Source organism: Anolis sagrei, chromosome Y (assembly GCF_037176765.1).
Source record: "Anolis sagrei isolate rAnoSag1 chromosome Y, rAnoSag1.mat, whole genome shotgun sequence".
Classification (NCBI taxonomy): domain Eukaryota; kingdom Metazoa; phylum Chordata; class Lepidosauria; order Squamata; family Dactyloidae; genus Anolis; species Anolis sagrei.
In genome coordinates, this window is record NC_090035.1 from 78958590 (window position 1) to 78978529 (window position 19940).

The 19940-nt window shown below is 46.2% G+C and overlaps 1 protein-coding gene across 1 annotated transcript in view; it reads left to right on the forward strand.

Annotated features, from left to right (window-relative positions):
* The window catches only part of LOC132781086 (suppressor of cytokine signaling 5-like), a 16393-nt gene extending 5937 nt beyond the window's left edge, over positions 1 to 10456 (forward strand). Inside the window, exon 2 of the mRNA XM_067461500.1 lies at positions 4641 to 10456. Coding sequence (XP_067317601.1) covers positions 4751 to 5947 — 1197 coding nt within the window. The 5' untranslated portion in view covers positions 4641 to 4750 and the 3' untranslated portion in view covers positions 5948 to 10456. The remainder of the gene's footprint in view (positions 1 to 4640) is intronic.
* The last annotated feature ends 9484 nt before the right edge of the window (positions 10457 to 19940 follow it).

Genomic DNA, 19940 nt, shown 5'->3' on the forward strand with positions numbered 1-19940 from the left:
ACTGTGTTAGAATGGTATAAAGCTAAATTATTATTACTATTACTATTATTATTATTACCATGTTAGAATGGTATAAAGCTATATTATTATTATTATTATTATTATTATTATTATTACCATGGTAGAATGGTATAAAGCTAAATTATTATTGTTATTATTATTATTATTATTATTATTATTATTATTAATTTTTAGCTTTCTTTGCCAAGTGGTTGCTCCTCCCAACCAATCTTGCAGTCGTCTATTTGGGATGTAACCACGTTGGTCCACGCTCTGGTTACATCCCGAATAGACTACTGCAACGCTCTCTACGTGGGGCTGCCTTTGAAAACTTATTGTTTTTGTTATTGTTATTATTGATACCATGGGAGAATGGTATAAAGCTAAATTATTATTATTATTATTGTTATTATTATTATTATTATTATTATTGATACCATGTTAGAAAGGTATAAAGCTAAATTATTATTACTATTACTATTATTATTAATATTAATAATACCATGGTAGAATGGTATAAAGCTATATTATTATTATTATTATTATTATTATTAATTTTTAGCTTTCTCTGCCAAGTGGTTGCTCCTCCCAACCAATCTTAGTCCACGCTCTGGTTACATCCCGAATAGACTACTGCAACGCTCTCTACGTGGGGCTGCCTTTTTATTGTATATATGTTTTATTAGGTTTTTGTAAACTACATCTACTACAACGAAAGAGGGGGAATAATATGAAGAAGATAGAACAGTTGGAAATGTAAAAAACACAAAAATCACAGAGCATAGAAAAAACCAAAACCAAAAACAAGCAAACAAACAAAAAAAAAAAAAATGGGCCTCCTTCCGGCTCTGCTCCTGTACATCTTTCTCAGCGTCTTCGTGCCACTAAATGTTCTTTCCGAGTTCTATGATAACTTATCTTTGGACCAGGTTTTTGATATATTCTTCAATTATTGTCCAATCAGTTTGTTTTATTGGATTGCCTGTATTCGTTCTTAATAAAAAGGTTAAATTATCCATGTCCTTAATTTCATTTATCTTCTTCACCCACCTGAATTTGTCCGGTATTTCTGTCTGTTTCCAGAGCTGTGCAAACACAATTCTGGCAGCTGTTGTCAGGTAGACGAATAAAATATCTTCATTTAAGTCTAGGTTTATATCTCCATCTGTAATTCCCAACATATAGTATTCCGCTTTTCTGGGGAATTTTTTCTTAAAAAGTTTCTGCATTTCGTCATGTATTTCTTTCCAGTATTGTTGAGATTTTTCGCAGGTCCACCAAAGGTGAAAAAAGCTTCCATCATGTTCTTTACATTTCCAGCAGGTCTTAGATACATTTTTATACATCTGATTTAGTTTAACTGGTGTCATGTACCATCTGTGGAACATTTTCAACCAATTCTCTTTTAAATCTGTGGCGTATGTGTACTTTAATTTTTTGTTCCACATTTTTTCCCAATCCGTCATCGCTATTGGTTTTTTAAAATTCTCCGCCCATTTTATCATACAGCTTTTTATAAGTTCCGTTTCCGTAGACCAGTCTAGCAAATTATCGTATAATTTTGTGATGCACTTTGTCTCCGTTATTAGCATTTTATCCCAAAATTCTTCCTTGAGCTGGAAGCCCATCTTTTTATCTTGATTATATTGTTCTTTTATTTGTAAATAGTTCAGCCAGATTATCCTTGGATAACTCTGTTTTATATCTTCGTACGTTTTTAGTTCCGTCGAGCCTTGTCTCAGAAGGTCTTTATAAGTGGGCCAATTTGTCCAGCCCAACAATCTTCTCTGCTTTGCTTCCACGGGGGATATCCAAAGCGGGATTTTTGAATAGAAATAATTTTTATATCGTTCCCAGATTCTAAGTAATGAGGATCGGATAAAGTGGTTACCAAAATTTCTTTCCTGTTTCTCTTTTCCATACCATACATAGGCATGCCAGCCAACCCGAAGATCATGGCCTTCTAATGTAAGGAGTTTCTCATTCTTCAGTTTCATCCAGTCTCTGATCCAAATCAAGGCACATGCTTCGTGGTATAGCTTAAAATTAGGCAACCCAAAACCTCCTCTCTTTTTTTTATTACGTGGGGCTGCCTTTGAAAACTTATTGTTTTTGTTATTGTTATTATTGATACCATGTTAGAATGGTATAAAGCTAAATAATAATAATAATAATACCATGGTAGAATGGTATAAAGCTATATTATTATTATTATTATTATTATTAATAATAATAATAATAATAATATTTTTTAGCTTTCTCTGCCAAGTAGTTGCTCCTCCCAACCAATCTTGCAGTCATCTATTCGGGATGTAACCACGTTGGTTCATGCTCTGGTTACATCCCGAATAGACTACTGCAACACTCTCTACGTGGGGCTGCCTTTGAAAACTTCTCGGAAGCTACAATTAGTCCAGCGGTCGGCGGCCAGGTTGTTAACCGGAGCAGCGTACAGGGAGCGTATCACTCCTCTGTTGTGCCAGCTCCACTGGCTGCCGATTAGCTTCCGGGCACAATTCAAAGTGCTGGTTTTAACCTTTTAAGTCCTGAATGGTTCTGGCCCAGATTACCTGTCCGAACATATCTCCTGCTATGAACTATCACGAAGCTTAAGATCATCAGGAGAGGCCCTGGTCTCGATCCCACCACTCTTGCAAGCGCGGTTGGTGGGGACGATAGACAGGGCCTTCTCGGTAGTGGCCCCCCGTCTGTGGAACTCTCTCCCTAAGGACATCAGGTTGGCCACCTCCCTCCTGTTCATTAGAAAACAACTGAAGACCTGGCTCTGGGGGGCAGGCGTTCGATTAGAGGCCAGCGGCAATAGGAAAAGGAAATTTGGATTTTGCAACATGGATTCTCCCGGCTCGGCTTGGTTTTACTGGCACGTTAAACAGCAGAAAATTCATACACACATAGAATAAACATAATAGCATCATAATACATTAATACAAAAACACATTAAAATACCGATCATACAATTACAAAAGCCAGGTCGTCAAAGTAAAATCACAAATTCATCACCCTCCGCCAGTGTGGTCAGCCGTTATTGACTCAATCATCCTTCTGCAAATGCTATATTCCAAAGCCAGGTTTTTTTCCAGCTTTCTGAAAGTCAGGAGGGAAGGGGCAGATCTAATCTCCAACGGGAGAGTGTTCCAGAGCCTAGGGGCCACCACCGAGAAGGCCCTGTCCCTCGTCCCCACCAGACGCGATTGCAAAGGTGGTGGGACCGAGAGCAGGGCCCCTCCAGAAGATCTTAACAACCTTGATGGTTCATAGGGGAGAATACGTTCGGACAGGTAAACTGGGCCGGAGTCGTTTAGGGATTTATAGGTCAACACCAACACTTTGAGTTGTGCTCGGAAGCTAATTGGCAGCCAGTGGAGCTGACGCAGCAGAGGAATAGTATGCTCCCTGTATCTCGCTCCTGTTAGTAATCTGGCTGCCGCTCGTTGGACTAGTTGAAGCTTCTGAGCAGTCTTCAGAGGCAACCCCACGTAGAGAGTGTTGCAGTAGTCTATACGGGATGTAACCAGAGCGTGGACCACTGTGGCCAAGTCAATTGGTTAAAGGGGTGAATTCTAGAGTTGGAAGAGATCCCAAGGTTCACCCAGTCCAGCCCCCTTGTGCCAGGCAGGAAGACACAATCCAAGCCTTCCCAAGAGATGGCCTTATTTATTTATTTATTTATTTACCTTACTTATATACCGCTGTTCTCAGCCCGAAGGCAACTCACAGCGGTTCACAGCAATAAGAGACAGAAGAATTCAATGTTACAGTATAAAAACAGTTATCAACTTAACACATTGCACAATTAATCAACAATTAACAATTACTACAATAGCCATTCGCCATCGTCTCATCATCAAAAACATTTTCCAGAGTCGTCATCCATTGTTCCATTCCAGTGTTCATCAACCAAGCATTGCACTCATTATTGGAACGCCTGCTCAAACAGCCAGGTCTTCACCTTTTTGCGGAATACCATTAGAGATGGTGCTAGTCTAATGTCCGTAGGAAGGGCGTTCCACAGCCGAGGAGCCACCACCGAGAAGGCCCTATCTCTCGTCCCCGCCAGCCGAGCTTGAGAAGCAGGTGGGATCGAGAGCAGGGCCTCCTCGGAAGATCTCAAAGTCCTGGTGGGTTCATAGGCAGAGATGCGGTCGGATAGGTAGCTTGGGCCGGAACCGTTTAGGGCTTTATAGGCCAATACCAGCACTTTGAATTGAGCCCGGTAGCAGATCGGTAGCCAGTGGAGTTGGCGCAGCAGAGAAGTTGTATGCTCCCTGCGCTCCGCTCCTGTTAACATCAAGGCTGCCGAGCATTGGACTAGTTGGAGCTTCCGAGCCGTCTTCAAAGGCAACCCCACGTAGAGAGCGTTGCAGTAGTCTATACGGGATGTAACCAGAGCGTGGACCACCGTGGCCAAGTCAATGGGTTAAAGGGGTGAATTCTAGAGTTGGAAGAGATCCCAAGGTTCACCCAGTCCAGCCCCCTTGTGCCAGGCAGGAAGACACAATCCAAGCCTTCCCAAGAGATGGCCATCCTGCTTATGCTTAAAAATCTCCAGAGATGGAGACTTCCAGGCTGTGTTTTCCACTTTCTAACAGTGGCGATGTCTTCTCTTGCTTTTTTCCAAGGTCCTGCCTGTCGCCAGACAATTCCTGCAACCACGATGCTGAGCCACTGGCCAGGAGACATCTCTCTCGGCCTAGCTCCATCTTCGTAGCTCCTTCTACTGTTGGGAACGATGTCTCAGGACGGCGGAGCCCGGCCCAAGGTGAAGCCGGATGGAGGCTCTGGTAACCGTTCCGGTGGCCGCTGGAAGGCCAGGACGAGCCAGAGCCTGTTGTCGCTGGAGGCAGAGCCAGCGGCCGATGGTCAGATGGACCCTGAACCCAGCAGAGGGGTGGCCCGCTCCTTGCGGCAGAAACTCCAGGCGGCCGTGGGGCAGTGCTTCCCTCTCAAGAGTGCCCCTCGTTCCCCAGACCTGTCGTCCCAGCGCAAGATCCATTTGAGGGAGCTGATGCTGGACACGTGCCCTTTCCCACCCGGATCGGAGTTGGCTCGCACTTGGAATCTCATCAAGCAGCACACGGCGCCCGTTTCCGAGCAAGAAGTGCTGACGCCGGTGTTGCCTCCGACGGCCGAGGACGAAGACGACCGCTTGCGCGAACGGCGGCGCATCAGCATCGAGCAGGGCGTAGAGCCGCCTCCGGACGCTTTGATCCACACCTTCGAGGTGACCGCTCAGATCAATCCGCTCTATAAGCTTGGCCCCAAATTGGCGCACGGGATGAACGAGTTGGTTGGCGCCAGCCGGGTTACGTTGGCCGCTGCCGACGAAGAGGAGGAAGAAGAGGAAGAGGAGGAGGAAGCCGGATCTTCCACAATGGCAGACATCAAGGACGGCTACCGGGTCCATACCCAAATCGACTACATCCACTGCCTTGTTCCGGATTTGCTTCAACTGACGCAGCTGCCTTGCTACTGGGGAGTGATGGACCGCTACGAGGCTGAGGCCCTTCTCGACGGCAAGCCGGAGGGCACCTTCCTCCTCCGAGACTCGGCCCAAGAGGACTATCTCTTCTCGGTCAGCTTCCGGCGCTACGGCCGCTCCCTCCACGCCCGTATCGAGCAGTGGAACCACAACTTCAGCTTCGACGTCCACGACCCCAGCGTCTTCCACGCTCCCACCGTCACCGGCCTCCTGGAGCACTACAAGGACCCCAGCGTCTGCATGTTCTTCGAGCCGCTCCTCTCCATCCCAGTGAACCGCACTTTCCCTTTCGGCCTGCAGCATCTCTGTCGGGCCGTGGTCACCTGCTGTACCACTTACGATGGTATTGGACGCCTACCCATCCCCAGCGCCTTGAAGGAGTACCTCAAGGAGTATCACTACAAGCAGCGGGTCAGGGTCCGGCGCCTGGACGCTTGGTGGAGTTGATGGGGGAAGAAGCCCTTGGAGACCCCCATTGGACACTGGTCCACAGCCACCCCTTCCCTAGTCTTTGCTGTTGACTTCCATGAAACTTGTGGCCCTGTCTAAGCGCCTTCCCAGTTGGGTCATCATCCGGGACCTCCATTAGCCATTGCTCCACAGCCAACCTTTCTTGGTCTTCACTGTTGACTTCCATGAGATTTGGTTTGGCATCCTTTCGTCCATCCATGGACATAGCTATCCTCCCAACACATCATGTTGGGATAACTCGTGGCCCTGTCTAAGCACCTTCCCAGTTGGCTCATCATCCAAGACCTCCATCAGTCATTGCTCCACAGCCAACTTTTTTTGGTCTTCACTGTTGACTTCCATGAGATTTAGGTTGGCGCCCTTTCATCCATCCATGGACATAGCTATCCTCCCAACACATCGTCCTGGGATAACGCATGGCCCTGTCTAAGCGCCTTCCTAGTTAGGTCATCATCTGAGACCTCCATCAGTCATTGCTCCACAACCAACCTTTCTTGGTCTTCACTGTTGACTTCCATGAGATTTCAGTTGGTATCCTTTTGTCCATCCATGGTCACAGCTATCCTCCCAACACCTCATCTTGGGTTAACTCATGGCCCTGTCTAAGCGCCTTCCCAGTTGGATCATCATCCGAGACCTCCATCAGGCATTGCTCCGCAGCCAACCTTTCTTGGTCTTCATTGTTGACTTCCATGAGATTTCAGTTGGTATCCTTTCGTCCATCCATGGACACAGCTATCCTCTCAACACATCATCTTGGGATAACTCATGACCCTGTCTAAGCGCCTTCCCAGTTGGGTCATCATCCGAGACCTCCATCAGGCATTGCTCCGCAGCCAACCTTTCTTGGTCTTCACTGTTGACTTCCATGAGATTTGGGTTGGTGTCCTTTCATCCATCCATGGACACAGCTATCCTCCCAACACATCATCCCAGTGCAGAACCCACTGCCACGTGGCTCTTAATCTTGTCTAAGCACCTTTCCAATTGAGTCATCATCCGAGACCTCCATCAGGAACTGGTTCCCAGCCCTTTCTCTCTTGTTCTTCTCCACTGACTTCGATGAGATTTGTGGCCCTGTCTAAGCGCCTTCCCAATTGGGTTGCCATCCTTTCATCCATCCATGGACACAGCTGTCCCCTTTCTGCGTCATCTTGTGGCGTGGACACCTGGCTCTTGATCCTATGGACACCTGGCTCTTGATCCTAAGCACCTTTCCAACTGGGTCGTCATCCTTTCATCAAATCCCTGATGCCGAACGTAGATATGGACCTGCCTTCCACATCATCTTTACATCATCATGGTGCAGAACCCATTGCAATGTGGCTCTTCATCCTGTCTAAGCGCCTTCTCACTTGGGTCGCCATATTTTTTGTCACTCCATGAATGTAGGTGTCCTCCAACATCATCATGTGGCACCTCGATGCTCTTCATCCATGGATTTATGGAGAACAAGAAGTATTCGCCGTATTTTTGTCCCTCCATGAACGTAGGTGTCCTCCAACATCATCATGTGGCACCTCGATGCTCTTCATCCATGGATCTATGGAGAACAAGAAGTATTCGCCGTATTTTTGTCCCTCCATGAACATAGGTGTCCTCCAACATCATCACGTGGCACCTTGATGCTCTTCATCCATGGATCTATGGAGAACAAGAAGACAGGAGAGCTTCCAGGTGCCTTGAGATGGTCCTTCCTTAAGACAGGTGCCCTTCCAATTGTCTTGGGATGGGAAGGAACACTATAAGGTCTGTCCCATGTGGCTCTTAACCCATGGATCTATGGAGAACAAGAAGTATTCGCCGTAATTTTTTCCCTCCATGGACGTAGGTGTCCTCCAACATCATCATGTGGCACCTCGATGCTCTTCATCCATGGATTTATGGAGAACAAGAAGTATCCGCCGTATTTTTGTCCCTCCATGAACGTAGGTGTCCTCCAACATCATCATGTGGCACCTCAATGCTCTTCATCCATGGATTTATGGAGAACAAGAAGTATTCGCCGTATTTTTGTCCCTCCATGAACGTAGGTGTCCTCCAACATCATCATGTGGCATCTCAATGTTCTTCATCCATGGATTTATGGAGAACAAGAAGTATTCGCCGTATTTTTGTCCCTCCATGAACGTAGGTCTCCTCCAACATCATCATGTGGCACCTCGATGCTCTTCATCCATGGATTTATGGAGAACAAGAAGTATTCGCCGTATTTTTGTCCCTCCATGAACGTAGGTGTCCTCCAACATCATCGTGTGGCACCTGATGCTCTTCATCCATGGATCTATGGAGAACAAGAAGTATTTGCCATATTTTTGTCCCTCCATGAACGTAGGTGTCGTCCAATATCATCATGTGGCACCTGATGCTCTTCATCCATGGATTTATGGAGAACAAGAAGTATTCGCCATATTTTTGTCCCTCCATGAACGTAGGTGTCCTCCAACATCATCATGTGGCACCTCGGTGCTCTTCATCCATGGATCTATGGAGAACAAGAAGACAGGAGAGCTTCCAGATGCCTTGAGATGGTCCTTCCTTAAGACAGGTGGCCTTCCAATTGTCTTGGGATGGCAAGGAACACTGTAAGGTCTGTCCCATGTGACTCTATGGAGCAGAAGAAGTCCTATCTGTAAGAAAGGAGGCCTTCCAGTTCTCAGGATGGCAACCCAAGGAGAACCATCCCCAACAGCTGTGGCCTACAGACCATCATGATCTCACAACTCAACTCTTAACTTCGATCCTTGGGCCAGGACGGGAGTTTCAGTCATTTCCAGATGTTGAATTTAACCTTTTTGTAAAACGAAGGCTCTGCACAGCCATTGTGTGAACATCTAGGTGCTGCTACTCCATCTCAACTGCCATGGCTGCCTCTTATGGGATCCTGGGGATTGTCCTTTCCTAAACTACAAATCCCAGCATCCCTCAAAAGGCAGCCATAGCATTAAAAGAGGAATAACAGTGCTGTGTAGTCATCTCCCTTGTGCCCGTGAACCCGTTTCTCGCACCAGACTCTTTGATTCCAGCGGGGAGTTTGAGGAACGTCAACAGAAAAAAGCACAATATTTTGGGGTGTGTGTTTTGGTGCTAGGGCTGAAAAGGTCATAAAAGGTCAATTTTTTTAAAAAAAGGTCAACTAATCCAGATGAGAGAAGAATCCTGGATTGTTCAGACTCTCCAGTTTGGGATTTATTGTGTGCAAAATTCCCCAGACGTCTTGTGCAAAACCATTTCCACGTGCAAATCGTGTTTCCTGTACAGAAATGCTGTTTCTTGCACAGAAACATGGTGTAATAAGGGCTTTGCTCTGAGCAAAATTCACACCTGGTTGAGTTCCATAGAGAATAGCATTTTCTATGCATTTTTGCTTCGTGCCAGGAGCGACTTGAGAAACTGCAAGTCGCTTCTGGTGTGAGAGAATTGGCCGCCTGCAATGATGTTACCCAGGGGACATTGCCCGGATGTTTTGATGCTTTACCATCCTTGTGCGAGGCTTCTCTCATGTCCCCGCACGGGGAGCTAGAGCTGACAGAGGGAGCTCATCCATACTCTGCCCATGTCAGGAGCGACTTGACTAACTGCAAGTTGCTTCTGGTGTGAGAGAATTGGCCGTCTGCAAGGATGTTACCCAGGGGACATTGCCCGGATGTTTTGACGTTTTACCATCCTTGTGCAAGGCTTCTCTCATGTCCCCGCATAGGAAGCTAGAGCTGACAGAGGGAGCTCATCCACATTCTCCCTGCGTCAGGAGCGACTTGAGAAACTGCAAGTCGCTTCTGGTGTGAGAGAATTGGCCGTCTGCAAGGATGTTACCCAGGGGACATTGCCCGGATGTTTTGATGCTTTACCATTCTTGTGCGAGGTTTCTCTCATATCCCCGCACGTGGAGCTAGAGCTGACAGAGGGAGCTCATCCATACTCTCCCCATGTCAGGAGCGACTTGACTAACTGCAAGTCGCTTCTGGTGTGAGAGAATTGGCCGTCTGCAAAGATGTTACCCAGGGGACATTGCCCGGATGTTTTGACGTTTTACCATCCTTGTGCAAGGCTTCTCTCATGTCCCCGCATGGGGAGCTGGAGCTGACAGAGGGAGCTCATCTTCACTCTCCCCGGATTCGAATCCGCAACCTGTCAGTCTTCAGTCCTGCTGTCACAAGGGTTTAACCAATTGCACCATTTTCCATGGTGGAAATAATAATACTTTTGGGATTTTTGGTGGGATTTTGTTCCAATTTGGTCACAGTATATAACAAAATTTGAAAAAATAATAATAATGCAACAGTAATAATGCAAAATACTACTGGATTGTTGTCGGTTTTTTTCGGGCTATATGGCCATGTTCTAGAGGCATTCTCTCCTGACGTTTCACCTGCATCTATGGCAAGCATCCTCGGAGGTAGTGAGGTCTGTTGGAACTAGGAAAATGGGTTTAAATATCTGTGGAATGACCAGGGTGGGACAAAGGACTCTTGTCTGTTGGAGCTAGGTGTGAATTTTTCAACTGACCACCTTGATTACTATATAATGGCCTGGCAGTGCCTGGAGCAAACTTTTGTTGAGAGGTGATTAGATGTCCTTATTTGTTACCTCTCTGTTGTTGTGCTGTTATAATTTTAGAGTTTTTTAATACTGGTAGCCAGATTTTGTTCATTTTCATGGTTTCCTCCTTTCTGTTAAAATTGTCCACATGCTTGTGGATTTCAATGGCTTCTCTGTGTCGTCTGACATGGTGGTTGTGAGAGTGGTCCAGCACTTCTGTGTTCTCAAAGAATATGCTGTGTCCAGGTTGGTTCATCAGGTACTCTGCTCTGGCTGGCTTCTCTGGTTGAAGTAGTCTGCAGTGCCTTTCATGTTCATCTAATCACTTCTCAACAAAAGATTGCCCCAGGCACTGCCAGGCCATCAAATGCTAATCAAGGTGGTCAGTTGAAACATTCACACCTAGCTCCAACAGACAAGAGTTCTTTGTCCCACCCTGGTCATTCCACAGATATATAAACCCATTTTCCTAGTTCCAACAGACCTCACTACCTCTGAGGATGCTTGCCATAGATGCAGGCGAAACGTCAGGAGAGAATGCCTCTAGAACATGGCCATATAGCCCGAAAAAGCCTACAACAACCCAGTGATTCCGGCCATGAAAGCCTTCGACAAGTTTATATTTGTTAAAATTGTTTTTCATTTTAAATATTGTATTGTTTTTAAGTGTTTTTGCACTACAAGATATGTACAGTGTGCATTGGAATTTGTCCGTGTTTTTTCAAATTATAATCCGGCCCTCCAACAGTTTGAGGGACTGTGACCTGGCCCTCTGTTTAGATAGTTTGAGGACCTCTGATTTATGCAACGAGGTAATGAAATGGCAAAAATCAGAGTTTGCTTTTGGGATATTTTATGATTTTGATGCCCTGGTGGTGCAGTGGGATTCGACCCCTCTGGTGGCACAGCTGATTAAACTGCCGAGCTGCTGAACTTGCTGACGGTTCAAATCCTGGGGAGCAGGGTGAGCTCCCACCGTTAGCCCCAGCTTCTGACAACCTAGCAGTTCGAAAACATGCAAATGTGAGTAGATCAGTAGGTACCGCTCTAGCAGGATAGTAATGGTGCTCCATGCAGTCATTGCTGACCGAAAGGTTGGTGGTTTGAATCCGGGGAGCAGGGTGAGCTCCCGGCGTTAGCCCAAGCTTCTGCCAACTTAGCAGTTCGAAAACATGCAAATGTGAGTAGATCAATAGGTACCGCTCCGGCGGGATAGTAATGGTGCTCCATGCAGTCATTGCTGACCGAAAGGTTGGTGGTTTGAATCCGGGGAGCAGGGTGAGCTTCTGGCATTATCCCCAGCTTCTGCCAATCTAGCAGTTTGAAAACATGCAAATGTGAGTAGATCAATAGGTACCGCTCCAGCGGGATAGTAATGGTGCTCCATGCAGTCATTGCTGACCGAAAGGTTGTTGGTTTGAATCCGGGGAGCAGGGTGAGCTCCCGGTGTTAGCCCCAGCTTCTGCCAACCTAGCAGTTCATAAACATGCAAATGTGAGTAGATCAATAGGGATAGTAATGGTGCTCCATGCAGTCATTGCTGACCGAAAGGTTGGCGTTTTGAATATGTGGAGCAGGGTGAGCTCCTGGCGTTAGCCCCAGCTTCTGCCAACCTAGCAATTCAAAAACATGCAAATGTGAGTAGATCAATAGGTACCGCTCCGGCAGGATGCAGTCATGCTGGCCACATGACTTTAGAGATGTCTACGGACAACGCCGGCTCTTCGGCTTAGAAATGGAGATGAGCACCAACTCACGACTGGACTTAATGTCAGGAGAAAACCTTTACCTTATGATTTCAAAGTTGTGGATGCAGAACCTTTGGATATAGAGGACCGACTGTAGTATTCTCTATCCAGGAGAGGCTGTTTCGTACAAATCCTTGTTTTAAGACAAAGCTATTATGAATTTTGCACAGAATACTTCCTGAATTACGAAGATTCCTCAAAGACGTTCTCATGGTGGGAAGAAACTTCAGGTGCATTGTCGAAGGCTTTCATGGCCGGAATCGCTGGGTTGTTGTAGGTTTTTCGGCCTGTATGGCCATGTTCTAGAAGTATTCTCAGCCTCTGAGGATGCCTGCCATAGATGCAGGCGAAACGTCAGGAGAGAATGCTTCCAGAACATGGCCATACAGCCCAAAAAAACGTACAACAAGGTGCTTCTTCACTGTAGAATTAACACAGTTTGACACTTTACCTGCTCAACACTGGAATAACGGGAGTTATAGTTTGGTGAGGCCAACTTGGCACTCTTTGGCAGAGGAGGCTAAAGACCTGGGGTAACTTCCAGGATCCCTTTGCAATTAAAAGTGGTGTCAAACTGCATCAATTCTGCAGTGTGGATGCACTCTTAGTGAAGAATTCCACCCCTAGTGTGCGCTGGGCAAGAGTTTCCTTCTTAAGACAGGCTTTCAATCGCAAAATGCTAGGGATGGGTATGCGCTGATGTGCCACTGATGATCCTGGATTTGCACAACTCTCTTCCCTTTTTTTGCCGGCCTTTTCTTCCATTCCTGTTTTGGGGGCAAAATGGGCCGAAACGGCACTTTTCCCCCATTGGTCTAAAAGGGCAAAAACCTCCTTTGCCTTCTCCTTAAGCTCAAGGGCTAACTTTCCCGGGACGAGGCTATTTGGATCCTGGACAGAAGTGGTGGATTTGCCACAAGGAATCAACTTCCTTGTCCTGTTCTTTGGGGCAACCCAAGCCTTTTTGGGACCGGGAATGGGATCGGATGGACTCCGGGACTACTGCCCCTCCCTCGAACAAGTGCTGCCAGGAGGTTGTCTGTCTCCGCACTTTGCTGCTCTGTGTGTATGTGCGTGTGTGTCATTAAAGAGGTGTTTCTTTGTCTATGGCTTGTCTTCTTCCTTGCCGGGAAGCCAAGAAACACGTCTTGGAATTTGGGATATTGAGAATGACACTTGGGTTCAAAGTCATTGGGTTTCTGCTGCGCCGTCTACGTCAATCATTCCCAAACTCCAATTTCCAGTTTGGGACTTCAACACCCAGAAGCCTTAACTAATGGTCAGGGATTCTGGGAATGGAAGTCCAAAACACATTGGGAGATCAGAGTTTGGCAAACACTGACCTAGACCCTCACATCTGTACCCCTTTAGGATAAAATCACACAAGCTTTTCTTACGAGAAACCAGTAAGAGCATATAAGAACTGGAAGAGACCCCAAGGGCCATCCAGTCCATTTTCTTCTGAACATGAGGAAGAACTTCCTGACTGTGAGAGCCGTTCAGCAGTGGAACTCTCTGCCCTGGAGTACGGTGGAGGCTCCTTCTTTGGAAGCTTTTAAACAGAGGCTGGATGGCCATCTGTCAGGGGTGCTTTGAATGCAGTTTTCCTGCTTTTTGACAGGGGGTTGGACTAGATGGCCCATGAGGTCTCTTCCAACTCTTTGATTTTATTATTCTACTAGCCGTCCCTTGCTACACGTTGCTGTGGCCCACTCCGGTGGTCATGAGGGTTCTGTGTGGGAGGTTTGGCCAAATTCTATCATCGGTGGGGTTCAGAATGCTCTTTGATTGTAGGTGAACTATAAATCCCAATAACTACAACTCCCAATGTCAAGTTCTATTTTCCCCAAACTCCAGCAGAGTTTACATTTGGGCATATTGATTGTCATGCCAAATTTGGTCCAGATCCATTATTGCTTGATTCCACAGTGCTCTCGGGATGTAGGTGAACTTCAACTCCCAAACTCAAGGTCAATGCCCACCAAACCCTTCTAGTATTTTCTGTTGGTCATGGGAGTTCTGTGTGCCAAGCTTGGTTCAATTCCACCATTGATAGAGTTCAGAATGCTCTGTTATTGTAGGTGAACTATAAATCCCAGCAACTACAAGTCCCAAATATCAAGGTCTATTTTCCCCAAACTCCACCAGTGTTCACATTTGGGCATATTGAGTATTCATGCTAAATTTGGTCCAGATCTATCACTGTTTTGAGTCCACAGTGCTCTCTGAATGTAGGTGAACTACAACTCCAAAACTCAAGGTCAATGCCCACCAAACTCTTCTAGTATTTTCTGTTGGTCGTGGGAGTTCTGTGTGTCCAGTTTGGTTTAGTTACATTGTTCTTGGGAGTTCAGAATGCTCTTTGATTTTAGGTGAACTATAAATCCCAGGAGAAAGACTGTTAAATTGGAATCAAAGCGGAATGAAGTAAAACATAGGAGTTTCCCTAGCCAAGCAGGTAAAAGGGTCTTCTGCTGGAGTTCAGAATGCTCTTGACTATAGATGAACTATAAATCCCAGCAACGACAACTCCCAAATGTCAAAGTCTATTTTCCCCCAAACTCCACCAGTGTTCACATTTGGGCATATTGAGTCTTTGTGTAGAGTTTGGTCCAGATCCACCATTGTTTTGAGTCCACAGTGCTCTCTAGGTGAACTACAACTCCAAAACTTAAGGTCAATCTCCACCAAACCTTTCTAGTATTTTCGGTTGGTCGTGGGAGTTCTGTGTGGCAAATTTGGCCCAATTCTGTCACTGGCGGGGTTCCGAATGCTCTCTGATTGTAGGTGAACTATAAATCCCAGCAACTACAACTCCCAAATGACAAAATCATTGAGTGAAGGACATAGATTGGGTTGTTAGGTGTCTTGTGTCCAAATTTGGTGTCAGTTCGTCCAGTGGTTTTTGAGTTCTGTTAATCCCACAAACGAAAATGACATTTTTATTTATATAGATTGCCATTCCATAGCTGTATTACTTTCCTCCATTTGGGTATTCGACTTCTCTGGATGCAGCCTAGAATCATATTGGCCTTTTTCGCTGCTGCATCACACTCTTGGCTCATGTTCAGTTTGCGGTGTATTAAGACTCCTAGATCCCTTTCACATGGACTGTTTTCACCCATCCTATATCTATGCATTATGTGTTTTCTGCTCAAGTTCACTGTGGCATTTGGCCCTCTCTATGAGCATAGGCACTCCATGCCGTCATGCCGGCCACAAGACCTTGGAGGTGTCTATGGACAACGCCAAGTCTTCGGCTTAGAAATGAAGTTGAACACCACACCCCGGTGTCGGACACGACTGGACTTAGCTCACTGTGGCATTTGGCCCTCTCTATGAGCATAGGCACTCCATGCAGTCATGCCGGGCACATGACCTTGGAGGTGTCTACGGACAACGCCGGCTCTTCGGCTTAGAAATGGAGATGAGCACCACACCTCAGAGTCCGACACGGCTGGACTTAATGTTACGGGAAAACCTTTATGAACATAGGAGAGTGGTGCAGTGGGTTAAACTGCTGAACTTGCTGACCAAAGTTTGAATCCAGGGAGCTGGGTGAGCTCCAGCTGTTAGCCCCAGCTTCTGCTAACCCCAGCAGTTCAAAAACATGCAAGTGTGAGTAGATCAATAGATCCAGCAGGAAGGTAACGGTGCTCCATGGAGTCATGCCGGCCACGTGACCTTGAAGATGTCTATGGACAACACCGGCTCTTCGGCTTAGAAATGGAGATGAGCACCACACCCCAGTCGGATACGACTGGACAATGTCACGGGAAAAACTTTATCTATGAGTATAGGAGAGCCCCTTGGTGATGCAGTGGGTTAAATTGCTGAACTTGCTGACCAAAGTTTGAATCCAGGGAGCTGGGTGAGCTCCAGCTGTTAGCCCCAGCTTCTGCTAACCCCAGCAGTTCAAAAACATGCAAGTGTGAGTAGATCAATAGATCCAGCAGGAAGGTAACGGTGCTCCATGGAGTCATGCCGGCCACGTGACCTTGGAGGTGTCTACGGACAACACCGGCTCTTCGGCTTAGAAATGGAGATGAGCACCACACCCCAGTCGGACACAACTGGACTTAATGTCACGGGAAAACCTTTATCTATGATCATAGGAGAGCCCCTTGGTGGTGCAGTGGGTTAAACTGCTAAACTTGCTGACCAAAGTTTGTATCCAGGGAGCTGGGTGAGCTCCAGCTGTTAGCCCCAGCTTCTGCTAACCCCAGAAGTTCAAAAATATGCAAGTGTGAGTAAATCAATAGGTGGGAAGGTAACGGTGCTCCATGGAGTCATGCCGGCCACATGACCTTGAAGGTGTCTATGGACAACACCGGCACTTTGGTTCAAAAACATGCAAGTGTGAGTAGATCAATAGGTACCGCTCCAGCGGAAAGTTAATGGTGCTCCATGGAGTCTTGCCGGCCACGTGACCTTGGAGGTGTCTATGGACAACACCGGCTCTTCGGCTTAGAAATGGAGATGAGGATCAACCCCCAGAGTCGGACACGATTGGACTTAATGACACGGGAAAACCTTTACCTATGAGCGTAGGACTCATAGAAAGAATTGACTTTTAATCCCCAAACCCATCAACGTTTACCCTTATGGCAGTGTTTCTCAACCTGGAGGGGGTCGCGAAGGGGGTGTCAGAGGGGTCCCCAAAGACCATCAGAAAACACATTACTTTCTGTTGGTCATGGGGGTTCTGTGTGGGAAGTTTGGCCCCATTCTGCTCTTTGATTGTAGGTGAACTATAAATCTCAGCAACTACAACTCCCTAATGTCAAGGTCTATTTCCCCCAAACTCCACCAGTGTTCACATTTGGGCATATTGAGTATTCATGCCAAGATCCGTCATTGTTTGAGTCAACAGTACTTGCTTGATGTAGGCGAACTACAAGGGTTGAATGAAAAGTAATGCCTCCACCTTCGTAACTCCTCAACAGATGGCAGCGCTGGTATGTGGTAGGTACTGGCTTGTTCAGTAGACTCTCCTCTACAGTTCCATTTTGATGGGAAGCCTTAGCATTGAACGGTTGTGTTGTTAAAGTGCGAAGTATAGAACCCTGCGCAGACAGTTGACTTAAGCAACGTGCAGTCATTGAATTCTTGACAGCAGAAGGTGTCACCCCAAAGGTGATTCATCAGAGAATGCAAGCTGTTTATGGTGATTTTGTTGATGTGAGTACTGTGCGTTGTTGGGTGAGTAAGTTTAAAAACAACTTCTGCTGTCAAGAATTCAATGACTGCACGTTGCTTAAGTTGTATTGAGCAACCGTCTGCACAGGGTTCCATTCTTTGCAATTAAATAACACAACCGTTCAATGCTAAGGCTTCCTGCCAAAATGGAACTATACAGGAGTGTCCACCGGACAAGCCAGTACCTGCCGCATACCATTACTACCATCTGTTGAGGAGTTACAAAGGTGGAGGCATTACTTTTCATTCAACCCTCGTACAACTCTAAACTCAAGGTTAATGCCCACCAAACCCTTCCAGTATTTTCTGTTGGTCATAGGAGTTCTGTGTGCCAAGTTTGGTTCTGTTCCATCGTTGGTGGAGTTCAGAAGGCTCTTTGATTGTAGGTGAACTATAAGTCCCAGCAACTACAACTCCCAAATGACAAAATCAACCTTCCTTCCCAAAACCCCACCAGCTTTCAAATTTGGACGTGGTGTTTGTGCCAAATTGGGTCCAGTTAATGAGGATACATCCTGCATATCAGATATTTACATTACGATTCATAACAGTAGCAAAGTTACTGTTATGAAGTAGCAATGAAAATAATGTTATGTTTGGGGGGTCACCACAACATAAGGAACTGGATTAAGGGGTCACAGCATTAGGAAGGTTGAGAACCCCTGCATTAACTTTTCCTTAGCTCTCTCCAACCAGAGTCCTAATCTCATACCACGGGGCAACAGTAGCAAAATGACAGTTGTGAAGTAGCAACGAAAATAATGTTATGTTTGGGGTTCGCCACAACATGAGGAACTCTATTAAGGAGTCGCGGCATTAGGAAGGCTGAGAACCACTGCATTAACTTTTCCTTAGCTCTCTCCAACCAGAGTCCTAATCTCATATCACGAGGCAACAGTAGCAAAATGGCAGTTGTGAAGTAGCAAAAAAATGTTATGTTTGGGGGTCGCCACAACATGAGGACTGTCTTAAGGGGTCGCGGCGATTAGGGAGGTCGAGAACCAGTGCATTAATGTGTCCTTAGCTCTCTCCAACCAGAGTCCTAATCTCATATCACAGGACAACAGTAGCAAAATGGCAGTTGTGAAGTAGCAACGGAAATAATGTTATGTTTGGGGGTCGCCACAACATGAGGAACAGTTGTGAAGTAGCAACGAAAATAATGTTGTTTGGGGGTCGCCACAACATGAACTGTATTAAGGTGCCACGGCATTAGGGAGGTCGAGAACCACTGCATTAACGTGTCCTTAGCTCTCTCCAGCCGGAGTCCTAATCTCATATCATGGGACAACAGTAGCAAAATGACACTTGTGAAGTAGCAATGAAAATAATGTTATGTTTGGGGGTCAGCACAACATGAGGAACTGTATTAAGGTGTCACGGCATTAGGGAGGTCGAGAACCACTGCATTAATGTGTCCTTAGCTCTCTCCAACCAGAGTCCTAATCTCATATCATGGGGCAACAGTAGCAAAATGGCAGTTGTGAAGTAGCAACTAAAATAATGTTATTGTTGGGGGTCACCACCACATGAGGAACTGGATTAAGGGACACTAGGAAGGTTGAGAAATGCTGCCTGATGGGCTTTGCAGTTGTGAAGTAGCAATGAAAATAATGTTATGTTTGGGGGCCGCCACAACATGAGGAACTAAATTAAGGGGTCGCGACATAAGGAAGGTTGAGAACCACCGCATTAACTTTTCCTTAGCTCTCTCCAACCAGAGTCCTAATCTCATATCATGGGACAACAGTAGCAAAATTAGTTATGAAATAGCAACGAAAATAATGTTATGGTTGGGGGTCACCACAGCATGAGGAACTGTACTAAGGGACACTAGGAAGGTTAAGAAACACTGCCTGATGGGCTTTGCAGTTGTGAAGTAGCAACAAAAATAATGTTATGTTTGGGGGTCACCAGAACATGAGGAACTGTATTAAGGGGTTGCGGCATTAGGAAGGGTGAGAACCACTGCTTAACGTTTCCTTAGCTCTCGCCAGCCAGAGTCCTAATCTCATATCATGGGGCAACAGTAGCAAAATGGCAGTTGTGAAGTAGCAACTAAAATAATGTTATTGTTGGGGGTCACCACCACATGAGGAACTGGATTAAGGGACACTAGGAAGGTTGAGAAATGCTGCCTGATGGGCTTTGCAGTTGTGAAGTAGCAATGAAAATAATGTTATGTTTGGGGGCCGCCACAACATGAGGAACTAAATTAAGGGGTCGCGACATAAGGAAGGTTGAGAACCACCGCATTAACTTTTCCTTAGCTCTCTCCAACCAGAGTCCTAATCTCATATCATGGGGCAACAGTAGCAAAATGGCAGTTGTGAAGTAGCAACAAAAATAATGTTATGTTTGGGGGTCACCACAACATGAGGAACTGTTTCAAGGTGTCACAGCATTAGGAAGGTTGAGAACAACTGCATTAATGTGTCCTTACCTCTCTCCAACCAGAGTCCTAATCTCATATCACGGAGCAA